The 15,640-nt window shown below is 47.8% G+C and overlaps 3 protein-coding genes and 1 non-coding gene across 4 annotated transcripts; all 4 read left to right on the forward strand.

The window, feature by feature from the left end:
* Nucleotides 1-32: 32 nt before the first annotated feature.
* On the forward strand, nt 33-6,853 carry GGS22DRAFT_55203 (PHD/FYVE-zinc-finger like domain-containing protein). The gene is made up of 7 exons (XM_047967401.1): nt 33-155; nt 241-655; nt 1,595-3,965; nt 4,023-5,296; nt 5,350-5,373; nt 5,422-5,566; nt 5,664-6,853. Exons 2-7 carry the CDS (start codon nt 344-346, stop codon nt 6,341-6,343), a joined length of 4,806 nt encoding a protein of 1,601 aa, XP_047815536.1. The 5' UTR covers nt 33-155; nt 241-343; the 3' UTR covers nt 6,344-6,853.
* A 281-nt stretch (nt 6,854-7,134) lies between these two features.
* GGS22DRAFT_191890 (uncharacterized protein) lies at nt 7,135-9,717 on the forward strand (the record flags this gene model as incomplete). The annotated part of the gene is made up of 4 exons (XM_047965180.1): nt 7,135-8,142; nt 8,272-8,310; nt 8,655-9,450; nt 9,533-9,717. 4 exons carry the CDS (start codon nt 7,135-7,137, stop codon nt 9,715-9,717), a joined length of 2,028 nt encoding a protein of 675 aa, XP_047815537.1.
* Nucleotides 9,718-10,943: 1,226 nt separating this feature from the next.
* On the forward strand, nt 10,944-11,049 carry GGS22DRAFT_t117. The gene has a single exon. It is a non-coding gene; the product is annotated as a tRNA-Thr (tRNA).
* Nucleotides 11,050-11,814: 765 nt separating this feature from the next.
* Nucleotides 11,815-15,616, forward strand: GGS22DRAFT_181485 (uncharacterized protein; the record flags this gene model as incomplete). The annotated part of the gene is made up of 3 exons (XM_047963869.1): nt 11,815-12,240; nt 12,436-15,030; nt 15,533-15,616. The coding sequence occupies 3 exons, from the start codon at nt 11,815-11,817 to the stop codon at nt 15,614-15,616; spliced, it is 3,105 nt and encodes a 1,034-aa protein (XP_047815538.1).
* Between the last annotated feature and the right edge of the window lie 24 nt (nt 15,617-15,640).

Below are 15,640 nucleotides of genomic sequence, written 5' to 3' on the forward strand. Positions count from 1 at the left end.
ACTGAATTCTAAGTTATCGCGTGTTTCTAAATTGACGAACGTCATAAACATAAACCCTTTTAATTATACAACTTTCCGTCTTTTCTTGGCGTGGTTATCTTCTTTCTCTTTGGAATAAGAGCTACTATAGTAGTTTATACCATGCCTTTAACCTGGTATTTCGCCGAATTTCTTTAATTGCGCATATCGTGCCTTTCGCACCTTTCGCATAATTTCAAACAATCGCTAACTAGCAACTAGATCGATACTCTACCCTTCCGTCGCATTATACCCTACTATACGGCGTCGACATGCTTTCACCTTCTCTGTTTATACACCTATAGAGATTTATATTGGGACATAGATGGATAGCTCCGAGGCGGAAGACGACGCCATGAGGCGAGAGCTACTTGGGCTCTCCGAAAATTCATCCTACGATGGGAACGATATGGATGATTCGCTCGTGAGCCGCACACGTCGCTCACGGGGCACAAGGAGTGAACCTCCACCGAGGTCTAAACAGTACCCTATTCAGGTCGTCCTGAGACCTCCACCAGATCCGACTGAGTATCAACGAATAGAGCCCAGTCAGTCTGTTGAAAGGGTGCTCGGCGAGATAGAGGTGGAAGACGAAGTTTTCTATAGTGTCGAGTACGACGATGGATACATAGAAAAGGTGGGTGGTTTTATTCACTCTCCTTCACAAGCGCTATCATACATGCTATCTACGTCTTCCCTCTGCGTCCGAACCATATTACTCTGCCGACGTACATGAGTCTCACGGATCTACGACGATATCACATACAAGTCCTGCTGGTAGTTGTGCCAGTGAGGCTAAGCGCGCGTGTTGCTCCCCCCTTCCTTTACTCCCGCCAGGTTCGAGTTGCCCCGGCAAACGCCAACGTTTGTGAATACTGGATAACATTCGCGGGTGTTACCCATTCAACGACTCAACCCCCGAGATCAGCACACCTGATATCCCCATATACTTTCCTCTAAGATCATTATCTATCTTGGATGGGTTCAAGCAAGCCCAAATATGCCCACTGAGACCGAGATCGAGACCGACGCAGCAGCAATGTCCATAGGCATATCTTACATGCCCTTAAACTTTTCTCTCATTTTATCTTTGGTTTCCCACAACAACTCTCACTCCCTACTCCATACATATCCAACAATTTTCCTATTCTCGACACCCACTTCTCTATTCACATCTGCACAAAACCTATCATACCTACCCTACCCGTTTACGACTCTCTTCTGCCTACCTACTATCTAATCCACACCATCGAACTTCTTCTATCCACGTCTCCAGTGGCATATTCTTGGCTGCATCTCTAAGATATCGAGTGCTATCTTTTCCCTCCTATAGCATTCAACAAGATGGTATGTTAATCACTGCGTAAACTGCATATCGCCTTGATCTCATCTCATTTGAGCGATGTCCATTATTCACATATTTCTCATGATGATACCCTTACTCGATACGGACGCGTAATACTCGACGTACACTATTAATTCTGTTTTATTATGAATTAACATGATTCACCTTTCACCTATTTATCCCAATACAATTAGCAGTTTTTTATACTGACAAGTATTTTTTTTTGGATAGGTTGCTTATGACGACATACTGCAGCTGCAGAACGGCCCTGAGGCTGCACAACAGTTCCAGCAGCAAAGATATGTAGATCCTACAGTCTCCGCTAGATCCACTAGCAAACGCCCTCATTCTGAGGATGAATATTATGATTCTTCGGATACCGATCACCGCCGTAAGAAAAGGCAAAGGCCACCGGCCCGGCTTGACTATGTAAGCGCTCGACACTCCGTGACACGCATGTCGGGCCAGATATCTGGACGAGCGTCGATGGAGAATGACCAAGCCAATGGCGCCGTAGATGAATGGGATGAAGTAGACTCTAAAAACCGCTATTCCGACTTTGTTGGTCCTTCCGCGGGAAGAATTACCAGGTCTAAGAACCCGGTATTTCGAAGCCGTCAGGTGCAAGATGACTCCGAGGATGAGTTGGCGCAGAGCGGCCCCACCGCTAATCAGGATGACGAAGACGGCGACGATGATTTTATCCCAATCGTTCGCTCTGATATTAACGGTGCGACGAGAACTTCATCGCGCAAGAGGCGAAAGCCTAAAACGTTGCACAAGCCTATTCAACGCTTAGATAGCGACTCAGAGATCGAATTTGAGACTCGCAGATCAACGAGATCAAACAGACCCGCAAAGAGCATGCGGGATCCCGACATCGATGAAGATTATGACGCAGTAGAAGACTATGCGCCATATGTACCTAAGATTGCGGCGATCAAGGAGACCTTTCATGAGGTCTCTGAGGAATCTGGACTAGGAGAAGTCCATTCAGCCGTATGCGAAACATGCGGCACTATGGCGAGCCACGGAAAAGGGTCTCTTATCCCATGCCAAGGATGTTCTTACTCCTACCATAAGCTATGTATCGGCAACAGATCCCAACGTGATCATAGAGTAACCAAAGTCAGCGAGAATCAATTCGTTCTACAATGCAGATTCTGCATTAGATCATCCCAGAAGGATAAACGGGTACCTGATTATTCAATTTGCCAGACTTGCAAGATCCCCGGTCTCTCATGTGCAGAATTCTCGACGAAGAAGACTCCAAAGCAAGAAGAGAAAGCCAGACTTGAAAACGGAGGAGAAGATCCGATCACACACGTCCAGCCTAATCTAGTTAACAACGCTGCCAATGTGTTGTTCCGATGTTCAACATGCAAGCGTGGCTACCATCTTGAGCATTTGCCTCCGATAGACCCCGACCGTGTTGGTAGCGGAGATGTCCGATATGATCGGATTCACGAATACTCACTTGAGGGATGGAAATGCAAAGAATGCTTAGAAGCTACGCACAAGATCCATGCACTGGTTGCTTGGCGACCTGCCGATCAGAGCAGCTACCAGAATGGTCGAATATGCGATGAGTTCGGTAGTGATGAGATCGAATATCTGGTGAAGTGGGATGGTCGGTCCCACGCCCACGACAGTTGGATGCCTGGCGCTTGGGTCTATGGTATAGCTGCATCAGCTATGCGCACTGCGTTCCACAAACGCGAAGAAAACAAGTTCCCCAAGATGACAATAGAGTCTGCGGTTGAGGAAGAATGGGTGTTGTCCGACGTCTTCCTCGAAGTTAAATACCGACGCGGCTTTTCCTCTATCTCCAAAGAAAAGGATTTGGCCGGTGTTAAAGATGTGGTCTCGGTATTCGTGAAATTTCAAGGCCTTAGCTACGAAGAAGCCGTCTGGGACGAGCCGCCTCCTCGTAGCTCAAAAAGTCGTTGGGATGCGTTTAATGCCGCTTACGAAGAGTTCCTAAATGGAAAATACTTCCCTTCAGCTAACGAAGAGAAGATGAGACAACGTGTTAAGATATATCGAGGTCTCGACTTCAAGACCGAGTGCGAGCTGAAGACCCAACCCGTATGCCTCAAGGCAGGACGTACTCTAATGCCCTATCAGATGGAGGGTGTCAATTGGCTCCTTTACAATTTCCATCAGCAGGTGAACGTCGTTCTCGCCGACGAAATGGGACTAGGTAAGACGATTCAAATCGTCTCTTTCGTAAGCTCGCTCGCCCTAGGACAACCAAAGTGCTGGCCATTCCTTATCGTTGTCCCTAATGCCACCTGTCCCAATTGGCGCCGTGAACTCAAAGATTGGTCCCCCTCACTCAGGGTTGTGACATATCATGGCGGCAAAGCGTCTCAAGAGTTGGCCTACAGACATGAGCTTTTCCCTAACGGGGTTAAGGATGGAATGAAGGCACACGTCGTCATTATGTCCTTCGAAGCAGCTAGTACCATCAAGGGTACATTCCAAGGTGTCAAATGGGCAGGTTTAATCGTGGACGAAGGTCAAAGATTAAAAAACGACGAGACGCAGCTTTACAAGACGCTAGTCGACTTGAACATCCCTTGTAGGATCTTGCTAACAGGTAAGCAATAATAAGTAACCGCCCACCCAGTAGCACGAATTTTCTAACCTTCAATAGGCACGCCTCTACAAAACAACAAGAGAGAACTATTCAATCTTCTACAGTTCATCCAATCCGACTTCAACGCCGAGAAGATGGACGCTGAATATGGCGAGTTGACCAAGGAGAATCTCCCTAAACTCCATGATCTAATACGTCCCCATTTTCTACGACGTACCAAAGTTCAAGTTCTGAAATTCCTGCCGCCGATGGCCCAGGTCATTGTCCCCGTGACCATGACAGTTTTGCAAGAGAGGTTATCGAAATCCATCATGGCTCGAAATCCCGAGCTAATCAAGGCCATCGTTTCCAAAGGGAAGATGAAGGCCGCCGACCGCAAGAATTTGAGTAACATCGTAGCAGATCTCCGCCAATGTCTTTGCCATCCGTTCTGTTTTAACCAGAACATCGAAGACAAGGAAGCTGTTGGAGAGCAGATGCGGCGGAACCTAATTGAAGCATCGCCAAAGTTCATGCTTTTAGAGATCATGCTTCCGAAGCTCAAAGAGCGAGGTCATCGCATATTGATATTTAGCCAGTTCTTGCGTTGCCTTGACATCCTCGAAGACTTTTTGAACGAGCTAGGCCTTCAATATGGACGAATCGATGGTAATCTCAGCGCTTTGAAGAAACAGAAGCAGATCGATGCGTTCAACGCCCCTGATTCCCCGATGTTCGCAATGCTCTTATCAACTCGTGCCGGAGGTGTTGGTATCAATCTTGCCTCAGCAGATACAGTCATAATATATGACCCGGATTGGAATCCGCATCAAGATATCCAGGCTATCTCTCGAGCTCACCGAATCGGTCAGAAAGAAAAAGTCTTGTGTTTCCAACTGACAACGAAGAATACGATTGAAGAGAACATAATGCAGGCGGGCAGGAAGAAGATGGCCCTCGATCATGCTCTCATCGAGAGTTTGGATGCCGAAGATGATGGCAACCGTGATTTAGAATCAATTTTGAAGCAAGGTGCCGAATCTTTATTTAGCGATAAGGACAAGGTCAAGATCACGTACGACTCAGCATCAGTTGACAGATTACTCGATAGGAGTCAGATGGAAAGTACAAATGCTGACGACGAAACCGCTGAGACTCAATTCTCGATCGCTCGTGTTTGGGCTAACGATTCGGGCTCGCTGACGAACAATTTCGATACTAGCGATAAGGTCGCATCGGCAGCAGACGCGAGTGTTTGGGAAAATATTCTCAAATTACGAGAAGAGGAGCATCAACGAGAGCTTGCCGCCAAGCAAGAGGTGTATGGTCGCGGTGCCAGGCGACGTGCAAAGGTGAGATTATGTATAATCCAGCTATTTCCCAGCTAGCGACTAATATGTTCTAGGGGGTTGATTACAACAACGGCCAAGTAAGTTCCATCAACGGTAGTAACGTCTTAGTTTTGACAAAGAAACAGCAACCGGGACCAGATAGTGGTGGTTCCGGTATTGACGATGACTTATACACCGACGCCGGTATCGATCCTGACAACGACGACGATGAGGATGACGAAGCTTACGGAGAAGAAGAGCGGGCGTTATCCAAGAACAAAAGGGCCAAAGGTAATTGCCCAATATCAACACCTTCAGCACCTTCAACACCGTCACACAAGACTTCACCAAACAAGCGAGTAAGATTCAGAATTGTTAACAATACTAGCACCGATGCTCGCAACGACCACACCTTCCGCGAACCCGACCGCCGCATACGTCGCAACAGCACACGGCGAGCCTCTAGCAATGGCCAAGGAGTTAGCGACGCAGGCCATCAACACTTCACACGACAATCATCGCAACAAGAATCATCCGGCAGGCGCAATTCCGCAAGCCAGGGCAACACCAACGACAACATTGCCACCCAATCAACCGATGTCATGGACGCAGATACCGCCGCCCCAACGTCCCCAACTTCATACATCGTTACACTCAAATACACACCTAAATCCTAATGGTGTAGTTCCGATGCCCAATCGAGTATTGCCTTCTTCGACAAATATATCCCACCCAATCTCGAATGCATCCCCGTCGATACCTTCGCAAAAGGCATTGAGGTGGAGGACTCAAATCCTCACACCACAACCACAACCACAACCGCCACCACCTAATAGCCAACATTCGAATGGTTTGACAACTTCTCTCCATTTCCCTACTGACATAAGAGGGTGTTGCTTAATCTGCAAGGCCCCACACCCGCCTAACAGGACTTGCGTTGATTTCGGATCACAAATCTCACTTAGGATCGCAATCGATTCTCTCAGAATTAACGGAGACCAGCCTGATATTCGGGCATTCCGAGATCTACTTGTTAATCAGCTAAGACGAATTTCCGGGGGGCAATAACGTTGCTCATGCCGGAGTTCGTGGCAAACCTCTGATGAAGACGCAGATTTCGTGCATTGGACCTCCAACGGATTGCCTGTAGATAGCTAGATACCTCACTGCTTGCTCCGGAGGAAGGAAAGCATGCTGCCATTGTTGCTATTGGCCACGTTCTTCTTCTACCTTAGCATGATACAGGCAGATAGTCAATGCACTTGTATGAATTTAAAAGGACTACCCCCATATTTGATTTGCAAGTAAGACATTCCCAAGGGTTTTTGTCTGCTGTCCAACATAGATACCTAGGTGTAAAGGCCGTTTGTCACGTGGAAAACACAAGACAGAGCTGCAGGTAACCGTATTATGCACCTAACCTTATTTGAGGTTTCTCGGCAAACGGCTGTGATAGTACTAGATAATGCGTGTATGTGTGTGCGTAGGGCATGGATAGGTGCGGTGTGTGCGTCCTAGCTTGCCCAAGGAGAAGAAATGGTGTTAATGTTCCTTTTAAAGAGTCAGCTTCTTTCTCTTCAAGGTTCCTAGAGATCTTGTCCGTGCCTTTTTATGATCGCTTGGTCGGTAACATCGTTACGGGCCGCTCTAATTCAAAAGTCAACCGACTCAGATCCCATCTTGTATCACTCATCCGAAGTTGCTAATCCGGTATAAATAATACGGCTCGTGGCCCCTTTCCCTTCCGAATTTTGCCCGTTTGCTGTCAAGCTACCTTCCTTTGATATTCTGTTACCAAAGCTCATGCGGCAGTCGTTCCTTTAACGCAGTTTCCTATTACCTTTCTTTTCTCCTTCAATATGGATACTGCAAGCCCAATTTCTTCCTCTTCACCTACACACGCACCTGCCTCCGGAACAGCACCCACCAAGTCTCCCTCCGGCTTGTCTTATACTTCTTCCGGTGCCTCCCCTCCACTCTCTTCTACTCACCATCCATCCTGCCCTACCTCACCTAATCCCATCACTGCTACTCCTTCATCTTCTCCTTCTCATCAACAATCCACACTAGTCGATATTTCATCTCACATCGACTTACAGTGTATCCCCACTTCTTCTTCTCTTCCCAATCAGACACATAAAATGGAACGTAACCCATTCCAGTCCGTCAACGAACGCAGAAACAAGCTGGCCATGGATCAGAATACCGCTACTGGCAACCAGATCCAGCAGCAAACCCAGCAGTCCCCTTCGCAGGCACACTTCCCATCTCAAACCTTGCGATCTAACATGCAGCAGCTAGCCATCTCCCCACGAGGCCCCGCCTCTTCTAACTGGCGTTCCCAGGGCGCCACCGACGACCAAGCTTACGCTTCTTCCTCTCGCGGCAGCAGTGGCGAGTACGCTCCATTCGACAACATGACTGCTCCCCTCTCCCACCCATCTACCATCCTGCGACAGCAATCTCAGCAAACCTCTTCCTACATTAGTCCTCGTGCTGAGCACTTCCCGCAGCACCAACTAGATTTCATGTCCGCCTCTACTAACCACAACGCCGGCCCCGCTGCAGTTTCGGGCATGGGCGCTGGTACCGGTCCGGGTATGAACACGGGAATGAGCACGGGCGAAGGTGCGACCGCTGCGACAGCCGGATCGTTCTTTCCTCAGGTGCATCCAGATGGCATTTACGCATACTGTTTCGATCGTGGCAACGGCCAATACACGCGTCTGATCCCGGCCGACATGCTACCCCCACTTAAGGACGTTCCTGCCTTGCAACCAGGCTGTGCCGGAATGATGGTGTTGCCGCTTCCGCGAGGACTGCCTCAGAACGGACGTTCCAGCAATACCGAGATGGTGATTCTTAAGGTACGTTACTTCTTTTTTTTCTCTTTTACCACATCAGTACACGGCTATGACATGACATCTACGCGACCTCGAGTGCCATCATGAATCCTTCGTAACCAATCGAATGCGAATGACTAATGAGCCTCGAAGACTCCCAACACCCCGACTTCGCCTTCGGACACTATTCAGGTAAGTACGGGACATCCCCAAAGCACCTTCCCAAAAGAACACCAGTGTGACTTCCTTCCTTTTTCGATCGAAAGTTAAATCAAGATCCGTGACTTCCTTTCGGGGTGTCGACGATTCCGGGGCAAGTCGCGATGTTGGGAAAGTGCAAACGCGGCTCCTGGTCCGGGCTTTAGTCTTCAAGCTTCATCCAATCCCATTCCTACATCTCCCTTGTACTATCTGCATGATGTCAATCTGCTGTATGTCAAATGCCAAGTGTCACATGTCAGACACGTGTAAACATTATCACACACATAACCCATCAACATAATCAACCAAAGCTAACCCACTCTCCGCCCTCACAGAACCGCATCGACACAATCGTCGCATCCACGCCCCCCACCCCGCCCCACCACCAGTCCTCCCACTCCATCTCAAGCGGCGGCATCAACGGCACCACGGGCCCCAACGCCAGCGGTCCAGGAGGCCAAGGACCTCACCACAACCACGGCGCTCCGTACCCCACCACCGGCGCCGTTCAACAACCCTTCGACACCCCCAACCCCAACGGTAGCCACGGCGGACGCGCAACATCAGGAGGCCAGGGAACTCACGGCGGCAGCGGGCACCACGGGCACGGAGCGGGCGGGCAGCAGCCGCAGCGGCGGCCGAAGGTGTACTGCGACAAGTGGGTGCACGAGGGCGTGTGCGCGTTCACGCAGCAGGGCTGCAAGTACAAGCACGAGATGCCGTTCGATAAGGTGACGCAGCACGCTCTGGGCTTGTTCCACGGCTTCCCTGCTTGGTGGAAGAAGCACCAGGCTGACCTGTCGCGACAGCGCGAGGGACCCGGTCCGGCGGTCTCGGCGTTGGGGTTGGGGTTGGGACTGGGGATTGTGGGGGAGGGCGAGGGGAAGGGTGGTAGGTTTGGTGCGCGTGCAGGCGCGCTGCAGGGTGCTGCTGGTGGCGCTGGTCCTTCGTCTGCTGGCGTGGGCTTCGTTGAGGGGAAAGCCGATCCGGCGGGATTGGCTGCGAGCCCGACTACGCCTGGTTTACCGTCCTGGCGACGCGGTGGGGAGAACGCTTCTGTTGAGCAGAAGTCTTTGGGAACGGGTCGTGGTATGGCTCGAAATGTGGGATCCGGTGTGAGAAACCCGTTAGGTATGTTTTTTTCTCGTTGTCCTATTTCTCCTCTATTATATCTCCATGAGGTTGAAGATCCTATAAGGCTAACTCGTCATAGTATCGTACGGTTCTCCTTTTGGACCGATTGCACCCCCTGCTCGCACTTTTGGCGCGGGACCATCGGCAGCCGGAAACCCGTATACGTCCCTCGAGTCTCTAGGCGATAGCAACACGGGCGTCGACAATGGCGAAGAGGAAGTTGCAGGCGAGACCACACGCTCTAGCGGAGCGCGTCTGAATTAAGGCCTGCAAAGCAAGCACACACCTCTAATCCAACATCCTTATGGAAACAGATTATCATCACGGTTAGGTTGGAGATGGGAAAGTATTCACATGGCATACGTTGACGCCGCGGCGTCCTTTCACATATCTCCGTCAGATCTCACATCGCTCTTTGCACTTACGATTAGCATATTGGCACCATTTCTCGTTCTTTCAACTGGAACACAACACTTTGCATCAACGATTCATTTGCGCGCCTGCATTTACGCACTTTCGTGGATTTTCTCTCCACTCTCCGGTATTAGGGGGGTACCAAAAAAAACGATATTTCTTATGTTGAAAACGCGCACGAAACTTACGACACGATAACGAGCTAGACTGAAGCATCTATCCGGGCGGCACCACGTCGTCTCGCAGATCGGAGTTCTCACGAACCGAATGATTCACGACCCTGCATTCTCAACGTTATTTCTCTCCGCCGGCGTTCTTATCCGCGGGGTTAGGGGAAAAGTTATTCGTTTCGGTCGATGGGAAGGAGTACGAAAAAGAAAATGGGGGGAATGGATTTATAGGAAGGAAAAAAAGAAAAAAAAAAAGGGGGGACACTTGCAGGTGTATAATAGATTAGCTGACGCGAACACGCGAGCACGAACTAGCTTACACAGACTGGCACTTCGATCCATTACATACTAGGGCGTCCATCTATCAATGGGCTAAATACTACGTTGACTTTCAGTTAGTAAATACCAGTTGCGAGAAAATAGTTGCGTAGATAAGTGGTTTACTCGTAGTGAATTGATATTAAGAAGGTTGGTTTGTTAATGTGCCATCTTTGCGAAGAGTTCTCTAGAGCTAGCTCTGAGCCAGCCCATAAGCGAAGTCCATTGACGATATCTCAGCTCTCGGAAACTTTTCAACCCGTCCTTCACCGGTCTACGGACATCGTATTCTTACGGCGATCTTTTAATCTTTCGAAGTCCGACATGACGACACTCATTTTAAGAAATCCAATCAACACACGTTCATCTCTCTGTGGCTAACACATGGCGTTCGTTAGTACCTAGGAACTGGGAAGGTAATGGTACAAATACAGTACATATCGCCAAGCCCCATCGGCAGTGCTACCCTCGGACCTCAAACGGTGGGTCTCTCTTACATAGCTGCATAGTAGCGCCAATCCGGAACTTACTATGTAAACTGTTTTTACTAACTCTATTTTCATTCGCCACTCCGGATATCATCCAGTAGCCCGTCTAGCTCACCGGTAGAGCGCCTCACTAGTAGGCCCCTCAGTAATACGAGAAGTTCTCTGCTGCAATGAGGAGGCAACAGGTTCGACTCCTGTGATGGGCAATTTCTTTTGCATTTTTTTTTATATCGTGCTTCATCAATGTTAGTTTCAAAGTTTCGTAATTACTTCGATTGGTCAAGCAAGTCTTTCTTTTTTTTTAATTTAGTGACAATGAATAACGAAGAGTCAGGGGAGATAGATAGGTACTTCGCAGTATATAATAAACTCAGGGAAAGCGCCACATGCTATATGGGGGTGTACTTTATACATCCATGAATTCCAAGGTTGTTTCAACTTATGCGAATTCTAGTTCCTTACAACAACGCAACATTACACGCTTTCCTAATTATTTCGGGCGAACCGTTCAACGATATCGCCTTCAACCCATTATGCCATACAGCATGCCAGTTGAGAATGTATGGTTACATCTGATGGCAAAGCACGTGACATCATGGATATGTTATTCAGGTCGTGATGACGCAAATACGTTCCATCCAATCTTCACCAAGGCATTATTTCAAGCTATCATGACCATGGCCACAGCCACGGCGATCTATACGATATATACGATGGTCAGTACCCCTAGGGGTATTGCTGTATGTACGGCCCAAGATCATTCAATAAAGCAGCCTTTAGGATGTAGGCTGTAGATGAAAGACGCCCAGATATGGAGAAGGCATTTTCCCAATCAGCCATGTGGGTTACGAAATAAAACCTGTAAAGGGAACACACAACCCCTCTTCGAAATGAGAGGATATACGTTGGTTATCATGTTAACATTCGATCCCCTTGTTAACCCTGACGATTTAGTACTGTAGGGTTCTATTATGGAACCCGTAGCAGCCGTGTCACTCGTCTGTAACGTGTTCGATCTGACCGAGCGAGCAATTAAATGCGCCAAAATGGCAAGAGACATTTACAATTCGACTACAGGCCTGTCAAAGGAACATGAACAGTTATCCGAGCTCACTAACGAGTTAAACACTATTCTCAGCGAGGTCCGAAGTAGCTATGGAGAATTACAAAAGATTGATGTTGGAGATATCAACATCCAAGCCGTGGCCAGCGAGTGTCAAAACTTCTCCTCGGATATCAGTACCCTGCTAGATCGATGTCGTATTAAAAAGCCTTCTTCGATGAAAAGTGCAATTGGCGCAACTAAGAGATCATATCACAATAAGGACAATCTTCAAACCCTCCAAATCAATCTAGAAAAACGCCAACAAATGCTCCATCTAGCTCTTACAGCATCTGTAAGGTATACACATACATATATGTTATTTATCTATACTCAGCCAGCCTTTTCTACCTAGGAATCCGCATACTCTTGTCGTTTCATCGCATTCACTGTTATATCTACTCTTGAGACGGAGGAAAATAAGGCTACAGCCAGTCAATGAGATCGGCTTTCGTAGGTATATACTGACTCTATGACTATTAGAAACCAGATAATCAAGGTTGAGAAAACCCTCAATGAAGAACATGTTACGAATTATACCTTAAAACAAGAACTCGGCGCCATTCAACAGAAATTTGACACATTGGTCGATATACCTGGTCAACTGCAGCAAGCTTTAGACCTCTGCCGTGAGGCGCAAAAGGAGCGAGTGCTACATAACGTCTTTCGGGTACTAAGCAACAAGAACAATGGCATGAAATCGAATCCTAGATACGACGAAGTGCACGATGCCTACGGAAATACCTTCGAATGGATTCTTCTCGAGCCAGAAAAGGTCTTCAAAGTCGAACCAGACCTCACATTGTCCTTTGTCGATTGGCTACGCGACGGTCATGGTATTTTTCATATTCTTGGGAAACCCGGCTCCGGCAAATCTACATTGATGAAGTTCATTTGGAATCAAAAAGTAAGAAAAGACATGCTCCAGCAGTGGGCAGGAGAATCGCGGCTCCTCTGCATGAAATATTTCTTTTGGAAACCTGGATCGGGCCAGAACGGGCTGCAAGACCTGAGGCGTTCTTTACTGAAGTCTGCCTTGGAACAGGCCCCCGAACTCCTGAGCTTACTTCTGCCTAGGATCAGTGAGCACAACACAACACTTGATGAATATCTCAACGATGGCGAAATCTCTCAAGCGTGTCAAACATTAATGAGTAATCAGCATGTCCTCGCGAAACATAAGATATTCATACTTATCGACGGCCTCGATGAATTCGATGAGGAAAGAAACCACGAGGATTTCAATGACCTGGTGCGGGTCCTCCAAGGCTGGACTTATCAGTCAGAAGGGAAGGTCAAAGCCTGTGTTTCCAGTAGAGAGTACGATGCTTTCAGAACAATTACTCACAACCAGAAATTCCATTTACAGAACCTCACGAGAGAAGATATGGAGACTTTCGTCACTAAGCGCTTGGAAGAACATTCCCAATTCTCAAAATTGGAATGCGCTTGTGAGAAAAACACCCGCAATTTATGCGGTCGTGACAAGAAGCTACACACATGCAATCTTGACTGCCTGGTGGAACACATTGTCGATGCAGCTCACGGTGTCTTCCTTTGGATTTCGCTTATGGTATCTGAAATAAGAAGGAATCTGGAGTGTAGCCTGAATAAGTTGTGGAAACTTGTCGACACCGAACCCAAAAGACTAACGGGCTTTATAGAGCATATGCTTGATTCAATATCTCCTCCATACCAACGCGAAGCATATATTCTACTAGCTGTTGCCCATAAATACGCAACAATGGGATGTCCAAGTCACACCCTCTCTAAGCTTCATCTGCCTACCAAGGGAGCATGCTATTTGTGGAAAAAGCTACTCCAAGATAAAACCGAGCCAGGTTCTCAAGAGTCCGAGATAAACGAGTCTGTCAACTGGGATATTTTTACAAGCGAAGAAGTCGACGCTCGTTTCAATGGACTACTTGAACGGTTCCATGTTGATCTGCCCTCGGAACTATTGTCATTCCTCTTCTTTTCCCATCGTTCAATTATAGAAGTCCTAGACGATTGCATCGACGCGAAACTACGCACACACGGCATAACGCAGGTAGAACTGGGCAAGTGCATTTGCCAAACCTTTCTTGGTGATATGATTTTCGTTTACAAGGAGATCGAGCGAACTGGATTGACAATAGACCATTTTGAGACCATTGTATCCGGCCAGCCCTTCCGTGTTCTAACCATACTCCGGGATATGGGCCTACACGCAGAGCCCTGGTTCGCGCAGCAACTCGACCAGATCGAAGACTTCTATCAAAGAATTCAATTTGGGATCCCACATCCTTCAGAGGCACATTGGCAAAGTGCCACGCCTTCACTTCCAGGTTATCGTTCTTTGGTATGGGTTCCGAGCTATCTGGGGTTGCATGAGCTTTTGCCTTGGGTCTTGAAAAGACTAAGCGACGTACCTAAACGAGGACATACTGCATTGGAGACAGTTCTGTGGAGCTCACCCGAGTCCACGGATTCTGTCAATAAATCTGGCCAGCTAATAATCTTAGCGGGGCTTCTTAAGCATGGATACGTCGGCGTTGATATATTGAAGAGAGGCACCGGGCTACAGATGACCAAGGATAGATGCCATACCAGTGTGGCATGGATCAGCTGTGTTATGCAGCTTGTGCGGAGACAAGGAAATTCACATACTATAGACTGGGAGGCTCCTAAACTTTGGCTAGAATCCAGAGCTAATCCCCGAGTTTATATCCCTAAACACCCCGATGATGAGCTATGTTATGTAAAGATCGACGGAGGATGGTATCTAGTGAAACAGAAGAATACGCAATCAATCGACTTCCCGATAACTGGGCGGATTTCTCAACTGCCCGAAGGCCCCGGATCAACACTTGGAGGCCTTATCGACCGTTTAGATCCCCCCAATAAAGAACGGCTACTAGAACTCATAGATCGGAACACTGCCTGGATGGAAGCCGACGAGGCAGCAGAAACCCTGGCAAATTTTGAGGAACTTCCATCAGTGGATGTGCTCGACATACCCGAATACACACCTACACGCAAGACAGTATGGACTATCTGGAGTGCCTATATCCAAGAACTTCGCTACATGCTCCCCGGGGTTAAGGTCAAAGCCATCGATGGGAGTATTCTGACTCAACTAGCCTATAAGTGCGTCTCGAGTCCAGGGAACTTAGCGATTACCGTACTGGGATTCTTGGTGCTAGTTATATCCATTGCTATGAGACGGGGCGTCATGTCGGATTAGAATCGCTTGAAAGGGGAGAAAACAGCCTTCAAACGTAAAGATGAGTTGAGCAAAGTATGCTTTAATGGGCTATGGAATTGGGATGAATAAGGGGGTAAGGGGGTGAGAGAAAGGAGAAGGATCTTTCTTATTAACAGTTACTGGCGCTATCTTATATTTTCCTAAAAATATAAACTACCTAATTAAGTATAAAAGCTCTATGAATTACATGAGTCCAATAATCAGGCTTCATTCATATGACCAATTGCCTTCGTAGTTTCTACCTAAGCAACACTATGGATTATATTAGCATCAACACCGTCTAGAAAACGAGGCCATCTATATGAATTATACTTAGATAAAACAACTTATACCTACGTAGCCACCTTCCACGCAAAACCAGTCGACCAAATCCAACACCATAGAACACACGAATACTCCAACAATCGCAAAGCCTAGCACATAATACCTACTACCACACCGTACCGTA

Source organism: Annulohypoxylon maeteangense, assembly GCF_022496945.1.
Source record: "Annulohypoxylon maeteangense strain CBS 123835 unplaced genomic scaffold GGS22scaffold_18, whole genome shotgun sequence".
Lineage (NCBI taxonomy): Eukaryota > Fungi > Ascomycota > Sordariomycetes > Xylariales > Hypoxylaceae > Annulohypoxylon > Annulohypoxylon maeteangense.

Coding starts and splice junctions, on each gene's coding strand:
- GGS22DRAFT_55203 (XM_047967401.1), top strand. CDS start 344: ATGGATAGCTCCGAGGCGGAAGACGACGCCATGAGGCGAGAGCTACTT. Junction 5,297..5,349: donor GTGCCAGGCGACGTGCAAAG/GTGAGATTATGT, acceptor AATATGTTCTAG/GGGGTTGATTACAACAACGG. Junction 5,374..5,421: donor TTGATTACAACAACGGCCAA/GTAAGTTCCATC, acceptor ACAAAGAAACAG/CAACCGGGACCAGATAGTGG.